The following is a 23,480-nucleotide window of genomic DNA, read 5'->3' as shown; positions in this document are numbered from 1 at the left end:
CCCCAGCTGCCAGCTAAGGACCAAGAAGAAGAAGAATATGTATTATACACTTCAGAGGTTCTCAAATACTGCAATATTGCAACCCCTCTAAAATGATAAATTAATCTTTGCAACCCCTACCCCACTCATGAATAAAAATAATGATTTCGTTTGGGTAAGAGTTTAGCAAGAAATAAATTTATCACTTTCTTTCAATATTTGCTCTTTACAACTATGGAAAATCCTGACTCATAAATTGGAAGTTACAAATGGAATCAGTACAATCACAGCCTTCTCATTTAATTCTTTGTACTGATCTAAGATTTTTTTGATCCCATTAGGTTGCTCACAAGCCATTGGAGGGTCATGATCCACAATTTGAGAACCTCTGATGTACTGTATTCACATGCCACATCAAAAAGAAAATACCATAAAGTATATAAAAAAAAAATTAAATCATATGCATCTTACCTTTTGGATTCACTAACTGTTTACAATTTTCAATGGAAAACTCAATATCAATATTTCTTCTGTGTAATTTTGTAGGTTCATCAACCAATGAATTTCTTTCAGATGAAGCATTTTCCAAACTAACACTGCTTACATTTAAAGTGCTTTCTGTTTCAATCGAAGTATGTTTCTGTGGATAATTTTTAGCATAATTAGTATCAGTACATTTCACATCAGTGCTACCTAAAGTTTCAAAACAATCATCTTCCATCCGTTCTTCATGTGGCACACTTGAATCAACATATAATGAGCCAGGAACATTAACCAACTCATCTGAAATCCGAATACTGCTACCAGGTTTAAAAATTAATTTGGATTGATTTTCTTTTTTTGGTGTTGAATGTTTATTAACTTGTACTAATTCAGGTTCATGGTTACTTTTAACTTTTTTGGATGAATTTTCTTCAGTAATTTTATTATGGAAAGTTCTGACATTGCACTCTTTGTTAGAAGTAGGCTGATAATCAAAACAAGTATCAAATCTGTGATTAGACCTATCTGGTGACACATCTACAATTTCAGTATGAGACAAGATTTCTTCAGTATTCTGATCATTATTGCTTGGATTAAAACTAGTATTTTCATGTGATGTACGAAGAAAAGAACTCTTATTTGTATCACCACAGTTGTCTAATCCTTGTAAAGTGCTTTTGTTTGGAAATGAAATCTGCACAAGAGCAGACTTATGATGTGAAACTGAAAAAGAATAATAAAAATAAATAAATAAACACATATGTTAAAAATTTATATATCAAATCTTACACTGAATAAAATATAAAATAAATCGCCCTACTGTAATTTGCATAAAAATCAAGAATATTTCTATTTCTTTCTTTATTATATATTCTTTGTTATCCATCATTTGTCACATTTCCTTATTTCTCTCATTACTTCTATAAATTCAAGACTGATTGAAATGTCAAGTTCCCTGTTAATGACTGGAGAGCACTGCGCTTGATGCGCAGTTCCAAAGTCCACTTTCTTTTGCATCAAGCATCTGCTTTATAAATAATCATGCCATCCATATTTTGTGTAAACAGCTATTCTCAGCTATAGATTTCTTTAGATTATATTTTCTATATGCTATGTCCATGAGTCATTTGTCTGTTTTCACAATGTACATTACTTCGCAATCCTGGTAGTTAATTTTGTATATTTTTTATTTAAAATCTTTTTTTTCGCTCTCTAAAAGTATTTTACCTTCCCAATATGGAACAAGGTTTTCTTATTGGGATATAGGAAAAAAATTTCTAATAGATAACAAATTATATATTAGGATGTTCTATGCCTCACTGTGATCATAATTTTATGCGATAAGCCTCACTGTGATCATAATTTTTCTTATGCAATAAGCCTCACTGTGATCATAATTTTTCCTTTTTTTTTTTTTTTTTGGGCATGTCATATATACACAAGAACAACTATTATCATCATGCCTAACCATCTGTTTGTAAATAACAATTTGACTCAGAGTGGACAGATCTTCATTAAATTTTATATTTAGTTCTTTTATAAATATATGTCAAGCTATCCCAAATTTCATTATAATTGGACCAATATAAATTCTATTATTTTTTTTCCATAAAATTTTTATGGGAAAAAACTTTATTTTTTATTTTTTACAATCTTCCCTTTATTGCGGCAAAGGTTAGCCATATAAATGTCTAGCAACAGTGTTTGCATATCCAAACACTGTTGTTAGTGTTTTGATATGCAAACACTAGCAATCCCTAGCAAACACTAGCAGGTAATCTGCATATCCAGGCTCACCTGGATATGTAAACACTGGTGCGCCTCCCAAAAGTTCAATGTCCCTTGAGAGCCCAGACTGCAATGATTTTGATGTCAGAAGTTGTTAAACCCATTTTTAGGAGTAAGTTAGCAGATGTCTTGCTCCACACTCCCCTATAATTTACAGTAATTGTGGATATAATCAGTTGTATGCCATACTCCTCAGATATTAACTCCTTTAAATGACTATTATCATTGTAGTATTTACATTTAATACGATGGCTATGCCCAAGGCCTGAACCAACTTGGGTGTCAAGAAGGTGCAGAGAGAGCCATCCCTTGCACACAGGAGGTCGGGTTTCTGTAATCCTTCCCCATGTTTGAAACCGAGGCTCTTTCTTGACCTCCTATCCTTTCTGGCGAAGCCTGTTGGAAACTAAGCTAACAACTGAGTCATGCCTTTTAACTTTCAATCCGTGTGTTCTGAAACAACACTGAGCAATGTGGGCGAGTGACTCAACTGCCTCGCATCCGACCCTGCATGCTCTCTCCATACTACGTCCCCTAACTTTGCTAGGACATCCGATATGTCCTAGCAAGGTTAGGGAGAGCATTGATCCTCATATGAATGAGGTCAATAAAAGCATGGCTGGATAGGAGCTTGGTCCCGCTACCCACCGATGTTGAGAGTGCACCTTATTAGACTCTTTAAAGCCATCACCATCAAAAGATGAGTGCAAGAGATGGCTCCACCATCCCTTCACTGATGCCTTACTCTCATGCTGCACAGAACCATCCTTTAACAAGTTGTTAGTTAAATATCTTATCTTGACATATCTTATCTCAATTGAGATAAGATAAGATATGTGATAAGATACTTTCTTCTGACCCAATATCCTGCATACAGGAAGGTGTCCACTTTGCAGAGGTCAGCATAGCCAGTTTCAATAATTTGGAAAATGAAATTCTCTCTAACTGGCTGCTTACTCAGAGTTCTTTTATTGATTATTATTGTACATTTGTGTTTCAATTAATTATTAATAAATAGCAAAACTTTTAGTAAATACATAATTAACTTTTAGTAAAATTAATATAAGTGGCTTTTTTTAGAGTATTTCATTCTGGCAATATTTTCATTACAGATAATTAGTTCACTTACTAGTTTTAATTCATATTCATCATTTTTTGCTCACATACTTTTTTTTAATGTAGCAAGATACATCCCCCCACGGCCGCACCAACCCTGTGTTCAAGTGTGCGATGAACATGGGCAGCCAAACCCAAGGGCAGTTGAAACAATGTAGAATCCAAGCATAATTTGAATAAAGAAAATACAAATAAAGAAATTCTTGTCATAATAAACTTTTTAAAAATGATTAGATAATGAACCTGTAACTTTTTTGATTCTTCATTCATATATCAAACTCCTCTGACCGTATGGTCATCCCAGATATAAACAGAAAATTTATTTTATTTATATTAATAGTTGTTGAGAGCTCATTATACAGTATTACCTGTTTAATGATAGGGATATGTTCGCTGAGACAACTGGATCAAATTTAGGGGAATTACTCATTCGTAACTATTTGCCACCAACTAAAAACTTTTGTCAATTATGTTATACTGAGTATCGTTTACAGAGGTATAATAGATTTGTAAATTTAAATGAAGTTAACAAAATAGTAGATATAAGAGAACACTTTTTTAGGTTTTTCCCCATAACAAATTTGATGGGAGAAGGGTTAAGTGCATTTATTTTAAACAAGTTTAATGAATTAGGCCTTAATATTAATGATATGTGCAGGCAAGGTTATGACAGCGGAGCTAACATGAGGGGCAAACAATGGTTTGCAAAGAAAAATTTTAAATATCAACCACCGTGCTTTTTTTGTACCCTGTGCTGCACATAGCTCAACTTGGTGGTTAATGATGCTGCCAAAATTAATTTTGAAACAGTAGATTTTTTTAACTCAGTTCAAGAATTGTTTATATATTTTTTTTCATCCACGCAACGTTGAGACGTTTTGAAAAAACACGTTTTGAAATTACTTTTAACACCAGTAAACGATACAAGATGGGAAAGTCATATAGATGCAATAAGGCCATTAAGACAAGAAATTGGTGAAATTTATGATGCCCTTTTGGAAAATAAAGGACGATAAGAATAAAGATGTTAAATCATGACAACAGTCAAAATGTTTAGCCTCGAAATTAAAATCAAAATTAAATTTATATGTTCAATAGTAATTTGGTATGAATTATTAAATAATGTGAATTCAGTAAGTAAAACAATGCAAAATCCAAAACTGAATGTAAATTCGAGGCCTGATCAATTAAATAATTTATCCAATTACTTAAAAGTAAACGATCTGATAGTGGATTTTAGAGTTTTTAAATGAATCAAAACAGTTAGCGAAATATTGGAAACTGAAACTAAATTTCCTCATGTTTCTCTTATACATTGACGTAAAAAGAAAATTCAATTTGAATGATTTGATTATGAAAATCCAGATGAAAGCATAAATGATGCACAGTTAAATTTTAAAATTTATTTTTCAATACTAGGCACAACAATAAATTCTCTTAAAGACAGGTTCGATTTATTAAGAACACGTAGTGATGATTTCAATTTTTTATATGACATGCATAATTTAAAGCATGTAACCGATCAAGAAATTCTAAAATGTTGTAAAGATTTGCAAAATAAATTAACAGACTACATCAAGAACGAAAAGGATATAGATGCCATTGACATGACCGATGAATTAAAAGTACTTAAAAATATTTTAAAACCAGATTTGAGAGTAACAGAAGTATTAGAGCATATTTTCGAAAATAATTTATGCACCACTTTTTCAAATGTAGTGGTTGCTCTAAGAATACTTATTACATTTCCAGTGAGTGTAACTACCATGAAAAGATCATTTTCCAAATTAAAAATAAGTAAAAATTATCTTTGATACAAGATGAGAAATCTTGATGATGATTATCTTCGATACAAGACAGGAAAGTTGCATAGATGCAATAAGGCTGTTTGTTTGTTGTTTGTTATTTGGCTTTTAGGAGCATTAGCAACTAAGGCCATATTGCTCCGGGATATCCAGTGGTCATTCCCTGACCTTTCCGCATCCTCCGTATTTGGTGGTGACGGGCTCGAATCCCGGTCTAATCAAAAGTGTGTGCTACACACTGCTGCTCCTTCCCACTTGGCTACAGAGGCGCCTGCAATAAGGCCATTAAGACAAGAAATTGTTGAAATTTCTCTGAAACTCTGTGGCAGAAAAGTAATATTAGCATTAGCATTAGTAGAGGCATATGATGCAAGAAAGCAAGCTTATTCAGCATCAGCCAAAAAAAAAAGAAAAAAAAAAAAAAAAAAAAACAACCACTACTCCCATTTCACCCCTCAATTCGTTCGAAATACCTGTCCAGCTGAGCCTTAAATTTGTTTAGGCTATCAACTTCAACAACAAGCGATGGAAGTCTATTCCACAAACCAACTGCCCGCTGGCTAAAGGCGAATTTCCGCACATCTATCCGACATCCGTCCTTCCTCAATTTGAATTTATGCCCTCTCAGGTGATTATTCTGAGCAAGAGGAAGAATTCCATCGGCATTGAGCATGCTCAAGCCATTCAAAGCCTTGTACACCTCTATCAGATCACCTCGGCGATGCCTAGTCTCCAGGCTCTGTAATTTGCAAAACTTAAGCCTTTCTTCGTAAGAGCAACCCTTTGTTCCATTCACTAATCTTGTTGCCCTTCTCTGTACTCGTTCCAGCAGCTCTACATCCTTCTTGAAATGAGGCCTCCAGACCTGTATACAGTACTCAAGGTGTGGCCTGACCAATGCCTTATACAAGGGAATAATCACATCCCTGTCCCTGCTAGAAAAATTCCTGTATATCATTGACAAGACACCATGAGCTACTCTTGCAGCTCGTCTGCACTGCTCAGAGAACTTCATATCTGCCTGCACAATTACCCCCAGGTCCTTTTCATTCTCTACCACTGTCAGCGTAGTACCACAGAGTTGATACGTTGATCTGGGGTTACTGTTTCCCATATGTAGTACTTTACATTTGTCAATGTTAAACTTCATTTGCCACCTCTCAGCCCATCTGCTCAACCTTTCCAGATCCTGTTGCAGCAGCATAGTATCAGTAGTGTCCTTAACAACCCTGCCAACCTTTGTATCGTCTGCAAACTTGGACATTAAGCCTGATACACCATCATCAATATCATTTATAAATACAGAAAACAACAATGGACCCAACACTGAACCCTGAGGAACTCCACTAATAACATTAGTCCACGTTGAGCAGTGTCCATTGATTACCACTCTCTGTCTTCTGCCACTCAACCATCCCTTTATCCATAGCAGCAATTTGCCTCGAATGCCACACTTCTCCAATTTGTGCAGCAGTCTTCCATGCGCAACAGTATCAAAAGCCTTTCTAAGATCCAAATATATAATATCAAAGTTATTCCCTGCATCCAGTTCTTTTGTGACTACATCATAGTATCCAATCAAATTGGTCAGACAAGACCTGCCCTTAACAAACCCATGCTGTGTCTGAGCTATAACTGAATTCTTGTCCAGATGATCCTGCAGTGCTTCTTTAACCAGTGCCTCCATTAATTTTCCTGGAACCGAAGTTAAACTAACAGGTCTATAATTACTTGTGTCAGCCTTTGATCCTCCTTTGTGAATTGGGGTTACATTTGCACATCTCCAGTCCATGGGTACCTCCCCTGAGTCCAAAGAAGCTCTCATAATTATGGCTAGGGGTTTGCTTACTTCCTTTGCTGCCTCCTTTAATATAACTGGATAGATCCCATCCACCCCGGGTGCCTTTTTTATGTTTATCCTCAACAATTTCTCCTCCACTTTCCTCTCAGTTATTAGAAAATCATCTAGCTCACTGCCAATGTTTACTTCACCTACGACATTCCCCTTCCTGAATAACTCCTCATGTGTGAATGTAGATGCAAAATACTCGTTTAGATTGTTAGCCACCTGAGCTGGATCCTCAACTGTTGAACCATCAACATCCAGTGGACCAATCTGATTCATCCCTTTCCTTCTTGAGTTTAAATAGGTAAAGAACTCTTTTCTGTTTTTCTTTGCATCCTTTGCCAAGGATTTCTCATAATCTGCCTTTGCCTGCCTAATCTCCTTTGTGACTTGGTTACAGACCAACTTATATCTATCATAGGCTTCCACGTCACCCATTAATTTGTATGTATCCCATGCATTTTTCTTCTCTGCCATATGTCTCATTAGTTCATCTGACAACCATTTAGGCCTGAACCTTGAACAATATTTCTTGGTTGGTATGTAAAGCCTGGTAGCTTCCAAGATTAGTTCCTTGAATGCTTCCCATTTTGAATTTGCTGTTGGTAACATCATCAGTTGGTCCCACTGTATAGAATTTAAATACTGTCTCAGACCAGCATAGTCTCCTTTACGAAAGCAAAAACCCTTCCCTTTACCTCTGATGGTAGTTACCTCCTTGAGTAAATCCCACTTCAGCACACTGTGATCACTGCCACCCAGTGGTTCATTTATCTGCAGATTCCTAATGCATGAAAAATCACTACTGATAATCAGATCAAGAGTATTACTCCCTCTAGTTGCCTCCCGAACATGCTGGTGTAGAAAACAATCATCCAATAAATCCACAAAAGCCTTGCTAGTGTGCGAGTGACCAACCCACAAATTCCAGTCAATATCTGGGAAATTAAAATCCCCCATTATAAGACTCTCTAATTTACTGGCCCACTCTATTTCCCTGTACAGTATCTTATTATACTCATCAGAGTCATTAGGCCTATAGCACACTCCTACTTTCAATTTTGATTTACCTATGCTTATGTCACACCAAACTGACTCAACACTGCACTGTCCAGCGATGTCGACTGGCTTCACTTCCTTGGATTTTATGTGTTTTTTAACTAATAGCATAACCCCTCCTCCCTTCCTATCCTGTCTATCCTTTCTGTAGACGTTGTACTCCCCAAATTCCAGTTCTGCATTCCTTATATCTGTGTGACACCACGTCTCTGATATCCCAACAATATCTGCCTTTGATGTTTTGAGTAATACCTCAAATTCATCAAATTTATTTACTAAACTCCTAGCATTGGTGTACACGCAAGTATACATGCACCTGTTTCTATTCTTAGCTACCCTAACACAACCCATGTGTTTACTTGTACCGCAATGACTTCCAGCAGTCTCTGAAATATCCTGCATCTGTTTTTCAGGCTTCTGCTCATTCCAATAGAAGCAGTGCAAGAATCTCTTTCAGCTCTGCCCGTGGCTACTGTTAATCCATTAGTCTTTGTCTCCCCCCAAGCTAGCAGTTTTCCGACCCACCTAACACTGCCTCGATAGCATCAGCAAATATTCTTGCACCCTTTCTATTTAAGTGTATCCCATCCCTGTAGAAGCAATCTCTCCTGTTAACAAGTACAGTCCAGGCTGAAAAAAATTCTACCCCTTCAGCCTTGCACAATCTTTCCAGGGCCGAATTGATCGACAAGGCTCTCATCATATACTCCCTCCTATCGTGTCTGGGCAGAATTGCAGACACTTTCAAATTCAACCCTACTTCACGGCTTTTTTTCAACAGTGACCTGTACTTGTTAAGTAATTCCGCTGGTCTCCTACTCTCAATATCATTAGTGCCAACGTGTACAACTATATCACCTTTTGTGCCCTTAAAAGATGATATCTGCTCTACAATGTCATCAACCTTTGCCCCTGGCAGACATACCCTGGTCCTGTTCCACCTATCCTTTTTACAAAGCATGTTCCCCGTTTCCCTGACAATTGAGTCACCAACAACTACTAGTTCCTGTTGGACCAGCGCATTCTGCCTTGGGGGCTGCCTCTGTGTTGCAAGATGACCAAGTCCAAGCTCTGGTGTTGATGTGGGCAGCTGAGAGCTTGATGGGCCCCTCAATTTATTTCCTTCGAGGGCATCCACCCTGTCCTTCAAGGTCTCATATAGGCCCATAACAACGCCGAGTTGTCGCCTAATTTCCTTGCACTCCTTGCATCGTGCACACACAAAGACATCCCCCACGGCAGTATCATGTCCCGTACCCGATTGCTCCGTAAACATCAAGCAAACAGTGCATCTTAAAAGGCCGTGATTCAGGGGGCAACCGCCCCCCTCAGTTCTCCCCTGAGTCACAGCACTCCCATTAGCTTGAGCCTTTTGCTTTGCTGCTCTGGTCAGAGTCATGATTTCGATTTAAATGTCAATAAAATTACAATTTCAGAACAAAATTAAAACCTTAAACTTATCTTAACACAGTTATAACGCTATATTTATTTTTCGGTATCGAGTGTTATCTACGAGTTCCCTTTATATAACTTCCGTATCAAGTATATATTAATTATTTGCTACGTTTGTACTCTAAGTCGTTATATATATATAGTTAAAAGTACAATTTAATTGACAATGAAGTTTAACAAGATTAATAGATGTACTGATTAATTGACAATATTATATTATGCACTATACTATACAAAGCTAATGCTATCGAATTCCGGATATGCTGTATCGCGCTTCAGTAACGAGTGTTATCTACGAAATCCCTTTATATAACTTCTGTATCAAGTTATGTATTAATTATTTATTTTTACTAATTATTTATGTTCCGTAACCTAAGTGGTTATATGTATAGTTAAAATTACAATTTAATTGCCAATGAAGTTCGACAAGATTAATAGATTTTACTGATTAATTTTCACGTAGCAATGGCGGCCGTTTATGAACGGTAAACACGTGGATTTGATACCCTTTCCGATACTAAGTAATACCTACAAAATCTCTATCTAAGTTATTTTAACTTTAAGTACCGTAAATAGGAATATAAAGCTACTCTAGAAATAAGTTAATATGTCAATTTAAACTAATAAAGCAGAAAATAAATCAGAAAAAACTTCTCTATTCCAAGAGCGGCAGAAAGGCACGTCCGCACAGGAAATCCTCGACCTCAACAATAACCCTTCCCTTTCATATGAAAGTGTGCAGCAACTTTCAGTGAGCTAAGTGAGCATAGAAAACATGACATAAATTATTCTGACAGTAAATCTAAAATTCGGTACTATGAGAGAGACAAAAAAAAATTTAATTTTAAATTCTAGTCCTTCATAATATTAACTGGTTCTTAAATATTTTGGTGGTTCACTTAAGGACATAAGTTGGAGTCTGCTACCTTATACCAAGTTTTATAAAAATCTATATATATGACATGTAAAAAGGGGGAAGGGGGGTGATCATTCAATTCATGGACTGGTGCAAGATTTTATGTTCACGGCACGAATTTTCCATAACTGCTGCTACAGGTGCTCTCCCTGATCACTACTGAGCAGACTCTGTGTGCGCAAGCCAGTACTTGAGCTAATGTTACACAGAGAGTTTTTTTTAGCCACATATCACTGACAATCGTTTTGAAGAAAGTATCACATTGGACATACAGATTGAACAGTGATATGTGATTCATTATTGTGTCAGATGAGGCTTAAATGCATCTGAAACAGTTAAAGAGACAGCTATATTCTGGTATGACCAAACTTTCCGGTGTAAGGTGGTTTCTTCATCAAGAAAATATCAGGCCCCATATGGCTAATATTGTGCAGGCAGTGATCACTGCCATTGGTGCCAAGGTTCTGCCGCCCATCCCCCTTATTCACCACACTTAGCTCTGTGTGATTTCTTCCTATTTCCACGTCAGAAAAAAAGCTCTGAAAGGCAAGTGTTTCATGTCCAACACAACAATTCTCAAAGAGCCACAACGGAAGCACTTCACAGTCTTTTGAAAAATTGCTTTCAAGAAGCATTTAATGCATGGGTACAATAGTGGCGAAAGTGTGTAAAGTTCAAGGAGAATATTTTGAGGAGGAAAAATCAATCCACAGAAGATTCAGAAGATGACAATAAAGATAAGATCTTGCACCAGTCCACAAATTAAATGATCACCCCTCGTACATATATTATATATACATATATGCAGATTGATCTATACACACTACCAATGTAATGATGCATATGAAAAGTATCTAAAAAAAAAAATTGTGAACAAAGAAGGCTGTGTGCAAACTAAATTTCCCAAGCCTCACATTTGTTTGGTTTGGCAACTTCTGACTCATTTTTATTTGCATTTGGTGATGAAAATTTTCTCTTCAAATGAGTGAATGATATCTAAAAAGAAAGAAAGAAAAAAAAAAATCATCAAAATAGTAATGTCTAATGTGCACAAAAAGAACTAAAATATATTCATATAAAAAAGCCTAGTAAAGCTATCATCTTTAAAAATCTATTTTTCAACATCAATTCTTTCATGAAAAAAATGAATTTTTTAAACGTATACAAAGGTTTTATATGTGACCTCAAAAAATGTTTTGGGCATTAACAAGCAACATGCTACACTTATTTTTATTACATTGACATACATTAAATTGCAAATGAATGACAGTGAAACATTGAAGATAGTACAATTCTATGCTCTGCAAACTGGTTGCAAAGAAATGGAAAAGCTAGAGTTTGAGGACAAGCTCGAAGAGAACATCACATGTGGAGATACAGGAACTCCCTGACATACATAATACTCGACTTATGCAAATTCGACTTTACATAAGTTTTTGCGGGCCGGTGCAAACTGAAAAAATATGGAAACGTATCTTGCAGCTGTATTGTGAAAATATCATAATATGAACCCAATAACAGATTGGTTTTTTTTGTTTTGTTTGTTTTTTTTTGTAATTTGTTCCAAGTCCTTTGAAGTTTAAAATTTTGTTATATTACTAAGCTATTTATCTCTCTAAAAGGTCATATTTATAAAAGAAATTGCACTAGACTTTCATCATTATCATATGTTCCCATTATAAGAATCAATTTTGAATGCCTTTGTGATATTTTTCTAAAGCACATTTCTGGAAGTCACGACCAAAAAACAATTTGCACTTTCTGGTTTATTGGGCTTCTCTGTTAGTGCAATCTATTATCAATGGGTAGTACACTCAATCTTATCGCATTTGCGATAATACCGATAACTGGAATTTTGTGGGGTTTCACGTTACAGTATTATGATGAAATGAGTTCCCCTTCACTGAAATCTCCAATCATATAAAAAACAAATTTTCAGAAACTGCTCTTCATTCCCATTTATGTATTACAATGATAAAGGGAAAGGGATCAACAGAAAGTGCAAATGCTGGCAGTGCCAGGAAACTAAACAAAAATTGATTTAGAAATGAAGATGAAAATGATTAAGAAGTACGAAGTATCTATTGCAAGAGAATTAGGTCTCGCTGCTTCAACAGTGAATACTATTTTAAAGGATAGTACACGTATAAAAGAACATGTCAAAGGATCAACACAGATCAACGGTGATCACAAAAAAGTGTTCAGGTGCTATATCGAAAATGGAACAGCTATTGATTATATGGATAGAAAATCAGATTCAGAAGCGAGTGCCCCTGAGTCCAATGGTCATTCAAGCAAAAGCAACAAGTATTTATGAAGATATTAAGGATAAGTACGGTGAACCCCAAGCCAAGTTCGTGGCAAGAAATGGGTGGTTTAATAGGTTCATGCATTGCGCTGGTTTCCACTATGTTAAAGTATGCGGTGAAGTCACCAGTGCCGATTCTGCAGCTGCAGAGAAATTTTGTGATGTGTTCGAAAAAATCATTGATGAAGATGACTATTCAAAGCAGCAATTTTTTAACATTGATGAGACTGCTCTGTATTGGAAAAAAATGCCGGATCTAACATACATTGCCAAAGAGGAAATTACAATGCCAGATTTCAAGGCATCATAAGATAGGGCCATGCTCTTGCTTGGGGCTAATGCAGTGGGAGATTACAGTTTAAAACCACTGCTTGTGTACCATTCTGGAAATCCTCATGCATTTAAAGGCATCAATAAAGCCACCCTACCCATGCATTTCCAATCGAACCAGAGAGCATGCATATCAATATCTCTCTTTGAGGATTGGTTTAAATGCTGCTTCATCCCCAAGGTTGAAAAATATCGTAAAGACAACAACATTCCTTTCAAGATTTTGCTTCTATTAGATAATGCCTCCTCGATATCTTACACATCTACATGATTTCAATTCGAATGTGAGATTCATATTTATACCACCAAACACGACTTCACTCATCTAACCTATGGATCAGGGTGTTATTTCGAATTTAAAAGTATACTATTTACGCACAACATTTGCTCAGACATTGTCTGCAGTAGACGTTTAGAAAAATTGTACGTTAAGAAACTTTTGGAAATCTTACAATATTTACCACGCCATCTTAAACATTAATAAGGCCTGGCCTGAAATTACTAAAAGTTGTTTAAATGGCACATGGAAGAAAATATGCCCATGGCACGTAAAAGGCTTTGAAGTGTTTGAAAAAGACGAATCATATGAAGAGGTTATAGATAAAAATTGTAAAGGTTGCAGAGCTACTTCAGTTGGAGGTTGTTGCCAAAGACAAGGAGGAGTTAATAGAGAAAAAGAAGGAATTATCTAACCAAGAACTTATTGACTTGCAGGCAGCGACAGTGAAAGAAGAAATGCTGACAAAGCTCAAGATGAACCAAATGAGGAGCCAAGACACTTCATCACCAGAAAGAGATGGCAATGGCATTTTGTGAAATTGCATTGGCAATGGCGAGGTTTGAGAAGATGGATCCTGACAGCGAATAATTCTTAAAAGTTAACAGAAGGGTGAATGATATGCTTGCTTGCTACAAAGAAATCTATGATGAAAAGAAAAAAGGCACCATCCAATCATTTATTAATATGACCTTTTGTAAGGTTGAGCGTCCGACCCCTTCCAAATCTCCACAGCCCTCAACCTCCGCAGCGGCGTACTTATCAGCTGAGGATGTCGAGCTTGGCAATAATGCTCAAGAGGTAAAACTTACTGATGTTATGCCTATCTCCTCTCTTTTTTTGTAATTTTTCCTGCATATGAGATAAAAAATTGAATAAATACAATAAATAATTCTATTCACATGTTCGTCGAACATTTCTTTTTTGATTCAATCAGTTCAGAGAGCACAGTTGCGAGTGCTGCACAAGCACGGGGGAAATTCCAACTCGCGTAGAGTTCTATGGAATGCAACCCTTACATTAATCGGGGAGTGGCTGTACAGTTATCATAGTCATCATAGGTGACCTGAACACAAAAGTAGAGTGGAGAAACAAGGACTAGAAGACATTATCAGTCCACATGGTTGGGGGCCTAAGAATGATGGTGAAAGGCTGTTGGATTTCTGTTCAGCTTGGTCATAGGAAACACCTGGTTCAAGAAGAGAAAGAGTCACAAAGTGACAAGATATGGTTGGGACGGTCAACAGGAATCCCTCATTGACTATATACTTGTGGATAAGAAGTGACACAGAAGACTAATGGATGTTGAGGTCTTTCCAAGTGTGTCCCTGGGTAGTGATCACAGGTTACTTGTTGGAGTTTTAAGATTCCTTAAATTGAAGAGGATCAAAATAACAAGAGAGAGAGAGATGTGGAAGTTGAAAGAAGAGGGAAAAGGGGCGAAGTTCAGAGAAGAGTTAAGGATGGTTGTACTTAAGACGATGGTGAACAGCATAGAATCAGAATGGAAAGCATTCGAAGACTGCATAGTAGGACTGAGAGAGCAGGTAGGCAGGACAAGCAGTAGGAGATGGAAAGAAACCCCATGGTGGAATGAGAGAGGCTGTGAAAAACAAGAATAATGCATTCAGGACCTACTTCCACAACAGAAATGAGGAGAATAAAGGGAAATATGAAACCACGAAGAGAGAGGCCAAGAGAATAGTCAATGAGAGAAGACTGTGGTTGGAAGAAAGGAGACTCTACAACATGATATCAACGGTAATAAAAATATGCTATATGCTATGGTGAGGAATAGGAGAAGAGATGGTGAGCAGAGCAAATTCCTGATGGATGAGAATGAGAACCTAATAACCAAGAATGAAGAGATAAGAGAAATATGGAAGAAGTATTTCAAAAATCTGTTCAATGTGCAGGACAGTCAGCACAAGGGACAAAAACAAGTTGATCATAAAAGAAGGGATGAAAGAGAAGATACCGAGAGAGACCAGACAAAGACAATGTTTAATGATGTAGTGCAGGTATGGAAATACATTAAGACAGGTAAGTCTGCTGGTATGGATGAGTTAAATGGAGAGATGATGAAGACTACAAGCGAGGCAGGCATCGCATGTGAGTAAGCTGTACGAGAGAGTGTTGAAGCAGAAGATAAGAGGAACGACTGAAAACCAGATGGCTGAGGAACAGTATTATTATTATTATTATTATTAGTCATATGGTGCAAGGAAGATTGAGGCTTTCGCTGCACCAGCCAAAAAATTTTATTTTTACCCGGGAGGGAGGGGGAGAGAGAGAGAGAGAGAGAAATTGGGAGATAGAGAACAAGAGTCAGAAGTATAGGGGAATCACCAAGAAAGAGAAGAATGATGATATCTAGATCAAGATACTGGGTGTGCCAAACCCATACTCACCAGGTGTGAGCCCCTGGGGTTGGCTTTAGGCCTGGCAGATTTTCTGCATCAGGCAACTGATGGAAAAATGTTATGAACACAATAAAGAATTATGGGTGGCATTTTTGGACATAAAGAAAGTGTTTGATGCCGTGAATAGAGAGAAAGTGTGTGAGGTTTTGAGAAACTTGGGGATAGGGGAACATCTAGTGGAGAGAACTGAGAATATCTACACCAACACAGTAAGCAAAGTAAGAACAGTGGTGGGATTAGCTTCGAAATAACATTAGGTTTGAGGCAAGGAGGCATCCTGTCACCACTATTATTCATAGCTGTCGTGAATGCTGTGCAATGTAGAGTGGTGAAACAATTTGGACAAGACCAGATGAAAGTTATGCTCTTCGCAGATGACCTCTATATATGGGGGAGAGAGCAGGGAATAAGTGCGACGACCAGTTGATATGTGGGCTAGTATGGCCAATGAATTTGGACTGGTTTTCAGTCAGGAGAAGAGTGAAGTAATGGTTCTAACAGATACATTACAAGGGAAGGGAAAGAGCTTAAAATGGTTAACAACTTCAAGTATCTAGGAAGCACAAGATACAAGTAGGCAAGAATTTCTACAGGCAGACAAGAGATGTGATCTGAAACAGGAACATACCACTGAAGTGTAAGAAGGCCATATAACAGATTTATCACATATCAATTGTGATGTATGCATCTGAAACTTGGACTTGAGGAAAAAGAATGAAAGAAGAATACAGGGGGTGTGGGAGATAGAAATGAGATTTGTGAGAAGTATAGCCAGAAAGACAATGGGCGCAACAAAATCAGGAATGATGTGATTAGGGAGAGAATTCAGGTTGAAAAACTACAGGACAGGATTAAAAGGTTCCATTTGAAATGGTTCAGACATATCGAGAGGATGAACGAGATTTGCCAAGAAGAATGTATGATTTACAATTAAAGGATAAAAGACCAAGAATGAGATGGCAGGACATGATAAAGACCAAAGTCATCAAGAGAGGAGGAAACTGGAATGAAATCAACAATGGAGAGAAGTACACAGACAGGGCATGGTGGCGAGGCTTCTTACAGCGACCCATGGAACATCGGAACGACAGATGATGATGATGGCATACATCAATACCAATAAAGTATACACAGAACAAACACTATATCTCCACATATTCACAACAGTGATCAAAATATTTATCTCAATGATATACCAGCTCTTCAATGCATGCACTGAAGAATCAGGACTGGTCTGCTTACCCATTAAAAAAACTTTAGCTTTCACATTGGCAATGCTTCAAAAGTGTTTCCCTTTCATGGTATCTCTGAACAAAGAAAATGTTTCTTCGGCAGTTTAAACAAATGGAAGTCACTAGCTTCAAGGTCTGAACTTTATTGAAGATGGGTGAGACATTCCTGGAAGAATTTCTCCAGGAGTTGCATTAGCACAAGGGTTGTATGGGGACAGGCATTGTTAAGGAGAGGGATCTTCTATGGAGCAACTGTCTGGGGAATTGCTCAATTGATGCTGTCACTTGTTAACATTACTGCTCTTGCTTACAGTAGGACCTTCCATGTCTGAGAAGTCCAAAATACTTCCCATTGAAAACAGTTCATGTTTCTAGCACGAGTGCTCATATTTGGTGAAGTTGCTAAGCACTTTCAAAGGAATCACTTCAGACATCTTGCAGAGTTTTTGCCTATGTTTACCTTCTCATACTGCCCATGTACTAACAACAACTCACTGTTCAATGCTGTGTGGACTTGTACTCATGATCAAAAAACAAGCATTTTAGAAAAGGTTTAGATTAAATGTTGTGGGTGTGATAAGACATCAGGAACACCTCATATATTGCTTGTTGTCTAATAATCAACCTTCCTGGCTGAATTAAGGAATTCTGTCATCTGCCTGTATAAATTATGTTTTTAACCCCTTCCGGGAACATTTTTTTCCGGAAAATGTGCCATAACGGATCGACTTTTTTTATTTTACAGATTAAAAGTATGCATCATGCAAATACTTGTTGTATAGTTTTTGTGTTATTTATTAATTTTTTTGTAGAAAATACATGGGAGTAATTAACCCATTTGGGCTATCCTGAGTTATCTTGTGTATGCCAAAAAGTGTGCAAATTATACAGATTTTTTAATAAATTAGCGCTTGAGCTAAAAGAAAGGCAGAGAAAAAGTCTTCATTACTCATTATATAAATAAATTAAAAAAAAAAAATCAAGTGGAACGCACAAGCAGTATCCTCCCGCCACAAGCAGTAATCGCAAACTAACTACATCCTGACACACAGCCGCCACAAGCAGACAGGCGAGGTAAGCTTCGCTTACAGGTGGCAGTACAAGAGGGTACCGAAATATTTTTCGATATTGTTTTTGTGAATTATTTTTGTGGGTTCAGTATTCTGCATTTAGGATGGCAAATTATATTTTGCTTACTGGCAGCACAGGAATGCATGCTACTGTTCTGACATTGCTGTACAATATAAGTAAAATGAAAGCCAGTCATTTGCTGCCAGGTGTAAGAAAATCCTGAGAAAACTCGGGATTTGCCTGACTAATGCAAAATTAGCCAGTTAAATACCAGAGAAAATACATTTCAGTCCTAAATTTAGAGGTATTATTGTTTGCTGTGGGTATTATTGTATCCCGAGATATTTTGTGAAGTTCCAAATAACATTTAAAACTAAAAATGAGGTATATTGGGATAATCCATGAAGGGGTTAAGAAAATGATGTTATCATTCTACTTAATATTTGGAATTTCAAACTGTAGCAGCCTCAAATATGATGCAGTGTCTTTCTTAATCACAACTCTCTTCTTATTAATTACATCTTTTATAATTTGGAAAGGACATTATATCCTTTTAAAACTAGAACACTTGCAATAGAGTTTATGCAGGAGTTCACATGTGAATTTTTACAAAAATGTTATTTACTCAGGACTAATCTGGTAATACAATATATTAACAGGCATATACAACACAAAATTTGATCTGGCTGTTCCTGTCGAATCAAATCTCTGCGAATACTGTCCTCAGGCTACTGAGGACAAACATTTCCTTTACAACAATGAGGTTATATCAGCAATGCAACAATGGTGCAATCAGCCTCATGATATTTTACTACCACAGGATTTTGAAAATATCATCAAATGTTATGAGAAACGTACTTTGTAACTAAACATAATTTATTTTCTGTATCTCATTAACTTTTAGAAAAATAAATAAAATTGGAGACCCCTTAAATCAGTGGTTTCAATGGGGTGCCGCATCAACATTCCAGGGGTGCCACGTAATTCGGGTTTAAGTTACTTAAACTTATTATTTTTTAATTTATATGTTTATTTCATTATAAAAAGGTGTACGGCATCTTTTTAATTTTGTGGTGATCTATAATTGATGTTTACTTAGTACCTCTATATAAAGAATAAAATTATATACTGTATATATATAATTTGTATTATGAAATGTAATTTTTATAATTATATTATTGTAATAAATATCATATAACATATATATTTTTTAATATTATACAGGGTGTCTCAAAAATATTGTTACAAACGTTTAGGGGAGGTAGGTAACATCTAAAGGAATGTGAATTGCATAGGAACCCATAACCGGAAACGTCACGGGAAAGTAGTAGCAGAGGCACAAGAAGCAGAAATGACACAAGACAGTAATTAGTGGCAAACATTTATTTGACATAATATTAACAATGGAGTATGAGATAATCATTTCATGATGTTACAACAGATGCTCGAAGGTTCCACCATGAGACGCGATGCATGCGTGACACCGACGCAGCATGGATTGGCAGACACGGTCGAACACACCTGCAGTTTCTTTGACAGTAGCAGCAGCGCAGACGAGTCTCGCCACGAGATCCATTTCCATCTCCACAGGCGATTCATACACGATAGATTTGAGGGCCCCACAGAAAGAAATCAAGGCTCGATAAATCAGGTGAGCGTGGGGGCCAGGCAACGGGTCCACCACGGCCAATCCATTGACGCCCAAAATGCCTGTTCAAATGTTCACGAACACACCTTCCATAATGGACAGGCACCCCGTCATGTTGAAACCAAATGTTGCGTCTCACATTTGCTGGAACATCGTCAAGTAACCCTGGTAGAACTTGTTCAAGAAAGATCCGATATTTAGCGGAGTTCATGTGGGATGGTAAAGGGTATGGGCCGACTAAGCAGTCACCGACCATACCTGCCCACACATTTATTGCGAAGCGATGTTGTGCCGCATGGGGGCACACACCGTGTAGGCCCCTGCTAATCCATACACTAGGTGCATGTCTGCCAGCTCACAGTTCATATATCGATGCATGCTCTTCGTGCGGCGACTACTGCTTGAATGAGTAAACCAGAAATTTTCCCTCTCGCGAACTGATGAACAGCGCCGTCTACTGACTTACGGTGACATTTCCGGTTATGGGTTCCTATGCAATTCACATTCCTTTAGATGTTACCTACCTCCCCTAAACGTTTGTACCAATATTTTTGAGATACCCTGTATATATATATATATATATATATATATATACGGATATATATACAGAGAGAGAGAGAGAATCGGATCTACCAGGCAGAAAATTGAGCAGGGATGCTGCAAAATAAAATAAATTACTTAGGGGTGCTGTTATTAAAAAAAAGGTTGAAAAACCACTGCCTTAAATGAGTTGCACATATTGTAATAAAACAATTTTTACACATATTGCAACCATCAAATGAGTTGCAATATGTGTAAAAATTGTGCACTGACATATATAAGCATCACATGAGTTAAATCAAATGACTATGTTTTCAGAGGTAAATGCATACTTAATCAATATTTTTATTATTTAACTGCTATAAAATCTTTCCTAAAATAAAACGCACCTTTCCATCTGAATCACTAGGAGAACTCTGAAATGCTGCCGAGATGGATACTTGAATACAAGAGGAAAAGAAAAAACAGAATTACTCATAGTTCAAAAACATCTTTTAAACCAATTTAATAAATATTAGTATTTAATATTAGTATAAAATTTTTTTATAAAAATGAACAGAGTGAAAGTTAATTTTTTTATAGTAATGTAAAAAAAAAATATTTCCAATCGAGAATCTTTCTGCAGTATTGAAAACTAAAATCTGTAGTCTGTACTTTATGCTTTAAAAAAACAGCATGCATATTTTTAACTTTAAGCTTTTACAACTTATTTAAAGAAACAAACAACTTTTATTATACAGGTAACATTAAGCACAACAGTGCCAATCGTCGTAAGAACACAGTTACCGCCAGTACCAATGGTACAAGTTGTGTAAAAGTTCATTATACAATATTTATTAAACAATAATTTAAATATAATATTTAAATTAGTCAGTTCTGCTATAATGCGGTACATGCGTTCCTATAAATCTTCATGTTATGGTATTTCACACATTAAAAACAACAGGGCTTGTGGGAAAAATAGAGATAGGGGCAGAGCACTCAAAAAAATGTTCAGTCTAGTAAGTAAAACACTAAAAAAAAGTTTGAAACCCAATAAAATTGCTAACACAGGTTTAAACATCTTAAATTTCTAATAAACAAATAAATATTACAGTAAATATAACACTTTACCTTGACAAGGTATGAAGTTTGTTTGATTGATATTTCTGTTCACTCACATTTTCTTTTTTTTTTTTGGATCATAAAATTTAAAACAGGAAAAAAGATAAGCAATCAATAACGACAACCATAAGATGCACAAATTGCACAAGTGAGACAAGTTTATGAAGCTTAAAAAATAGGAATGAAGACATGGCAGTGGCAGAGCCAGGATTTTTTGTCAGCAGTTACATTCACAAAAAAAAAAAAAAAGGTGCCAACTGCCTAATGCTAAAAAGTGCCCCAATACCAGATTTCAACATCAGGGGGTGCAATGTACCTGATTACCCTACCCTGGATACGCCACTGAATTATGGTGAAAACTGGATCTGGTGAGACTACTGACTCAGGATGGCACAATTAATCTCTATTTGTGTATTGACTTTGGAATATATCAAAGTTATCTCTAAAAGGTCATGATAGTCAGAAGATTTTATTTGTGCAAGTAAAAGAGAAAATTTGTGCAGGAAGGGCAAGAAAATTAGCATAAACTTGGTGATTTGCTGAATGAGACTGACTAAAGTAGTTAATGGAAAAAAATAAATGAGGAGAAATCATCTAGCATACAGGTATCCAACTCAATGCAGGAGACTTCTCCCATGCATCTGGCAGCAGGAAGAAACCTCTAGGTGCAGAAGGCACTAGTCAGAGAGGAAGTTATAATTTTGGGTGACTCGACTGACAGAGAAGTGTCAGAAAATATTCTGTAATAAGAGAGAATATTGCATCTAACAGGGGGCCATGGTTAATGATATTACAAAGCAGTTATCTTTTATATAGTTATATACTAAGCACAAACAATCTGAAAGTAAGTTGAGAAAAAGCAACAAGCTGGGTCTTCATGTGAGAGTGTATGGCATACACCTGTGTTAAATGGATGAACTACTATTGTAAAGCATTTCTGAGAGAATGAATGAAAGGGGTAAAACCACTGTAGAAGAGACACTATATTAAACCTCATGATATTAAAATTTATATAATCAAAGGGGACTCAATGTAAGGATTATACAAATTTCTTTTTTTAAACTTACACTGCATTCTTCAGTTTACAAAACAATTTAGAAAAGCACCAGCAAAAGATTACTTTTGAGAGTTCAAATATTTGTAAAATAAAATGAAATTCCTGAAATCAAAAATAATATAAGCCAAACAAATTCCCAAAATATTAATAGTTTCATCCACCAAAGCTCATCTTTTCAGGAAAAACAAGACCTTGTGGTAACACCCCCCCCCCACCAAGAATTTAAGAAATTTTCCGTTTCCAGGTTTTCCAGCAAGCTTGATGCAATTTCAAGTTTCATACTCATCTTTGATTACAAGATTATTTACCCTTTTTTTTAACACTAGCAGTTCATGTTGACATTCTGATAATGTTTTTGTTACAGCCTATCTGATTCAAGTTTCCAAATTCTTGTTGGATACTTAAATAAGAAGTTGGAACCTTGCGATATGTAATGGTTTATTTCAAAGCATTCTTTTTCTTGACTCACACCTTAACCTTAGTAGGAATATTTTTGTGGTTGGCCATGGTAGCATGGGACCACGTTATGGGATCAGTTCAACAAATGGGCAGGGCTTATGGGTTATTGAAATGCTATGTCTTTTCCTTTCATTCTCTAAAGACTTTGTGGTCCATGGCAAAATATGAGAATTGTTGAGACCCTTGAGTCTCAACAATAATGCTAAAAAGGCTGAATGATTTAAGATATGAATGATTGGCTGAATGATTTAAGATAAAAGGACTTCTTGCTGAAAAAAAAAAAAATTTATAAATAATGATAATCAAATTAAACAGAGCTAACAATAAAATAAAGATTACTTTGGTTTTTCCCTTTGTTTATGTTCATATCTCTTGTAAAATCTGATGGCACAGAGTCATACATCTGAAGTAATGAGGCCTGAAAATTTAGAAATAATAATATCCAAATGAATAAAATCTATGGTGTAACCTTTAAATAACAGGTTAACAATGAATCTTATCTAAGTAACTAGGAACTCTTAGGAATATTTTATTCCTAAGTAATTAGGAATAAAAAGAACTCTTAGTGTACTTGGAAAATTGGTTTT

General features: G+C 36.3%; 1 protein-coding gene across 1 annotated transcript in view; it reads right to left on the bottom strand.

Annotated features, from left to right (window-relative positions):
* Pms2 (mismatch repair endonuclease PMS2) overlaps positions 1-23,480 on the bottom strand; it is a 133,243-nt gene that overhangs the window by 56,206 nt on the left and 53,557 nt on the right. The window contains exons 12-13 of the mRNA XM_090386646.1: positions 11,359-11,440; positions 451-1,185 (exon numbers count right to left, since the gene is read on the bottom strand). Of these exons, the coding sequence (XP_090242772.1) occupies positions 451-1,185; positions 11,359-11,440 (817 nt within the window). The remainder of the gene's footprint in view (positions 1-450; positions 1,186-11,358; positions 11,441-23,480) is intronic.

Source organism: Mastigoproctus giganteus, chromosome 12 (assembly GCF_048544385.1).
Source record: "Mastigoproctus giganteus isolate SK-2022 chromosome 12, ASM4854438v1, whole genome shotgun sequence".
Taxonomy (NCBI): domain Eukaryota; kingdom Metazoa; phylum Arthropoda; class Arachnida; order Uropygi; family Thelyphonidae; genus Mastigoproctus; species Mastigoproctus giganteus.
Note: the sequence above shows the minus strand (reverse complement) of the source record. Positions and strands in the feature narration are given on the sequence as shown.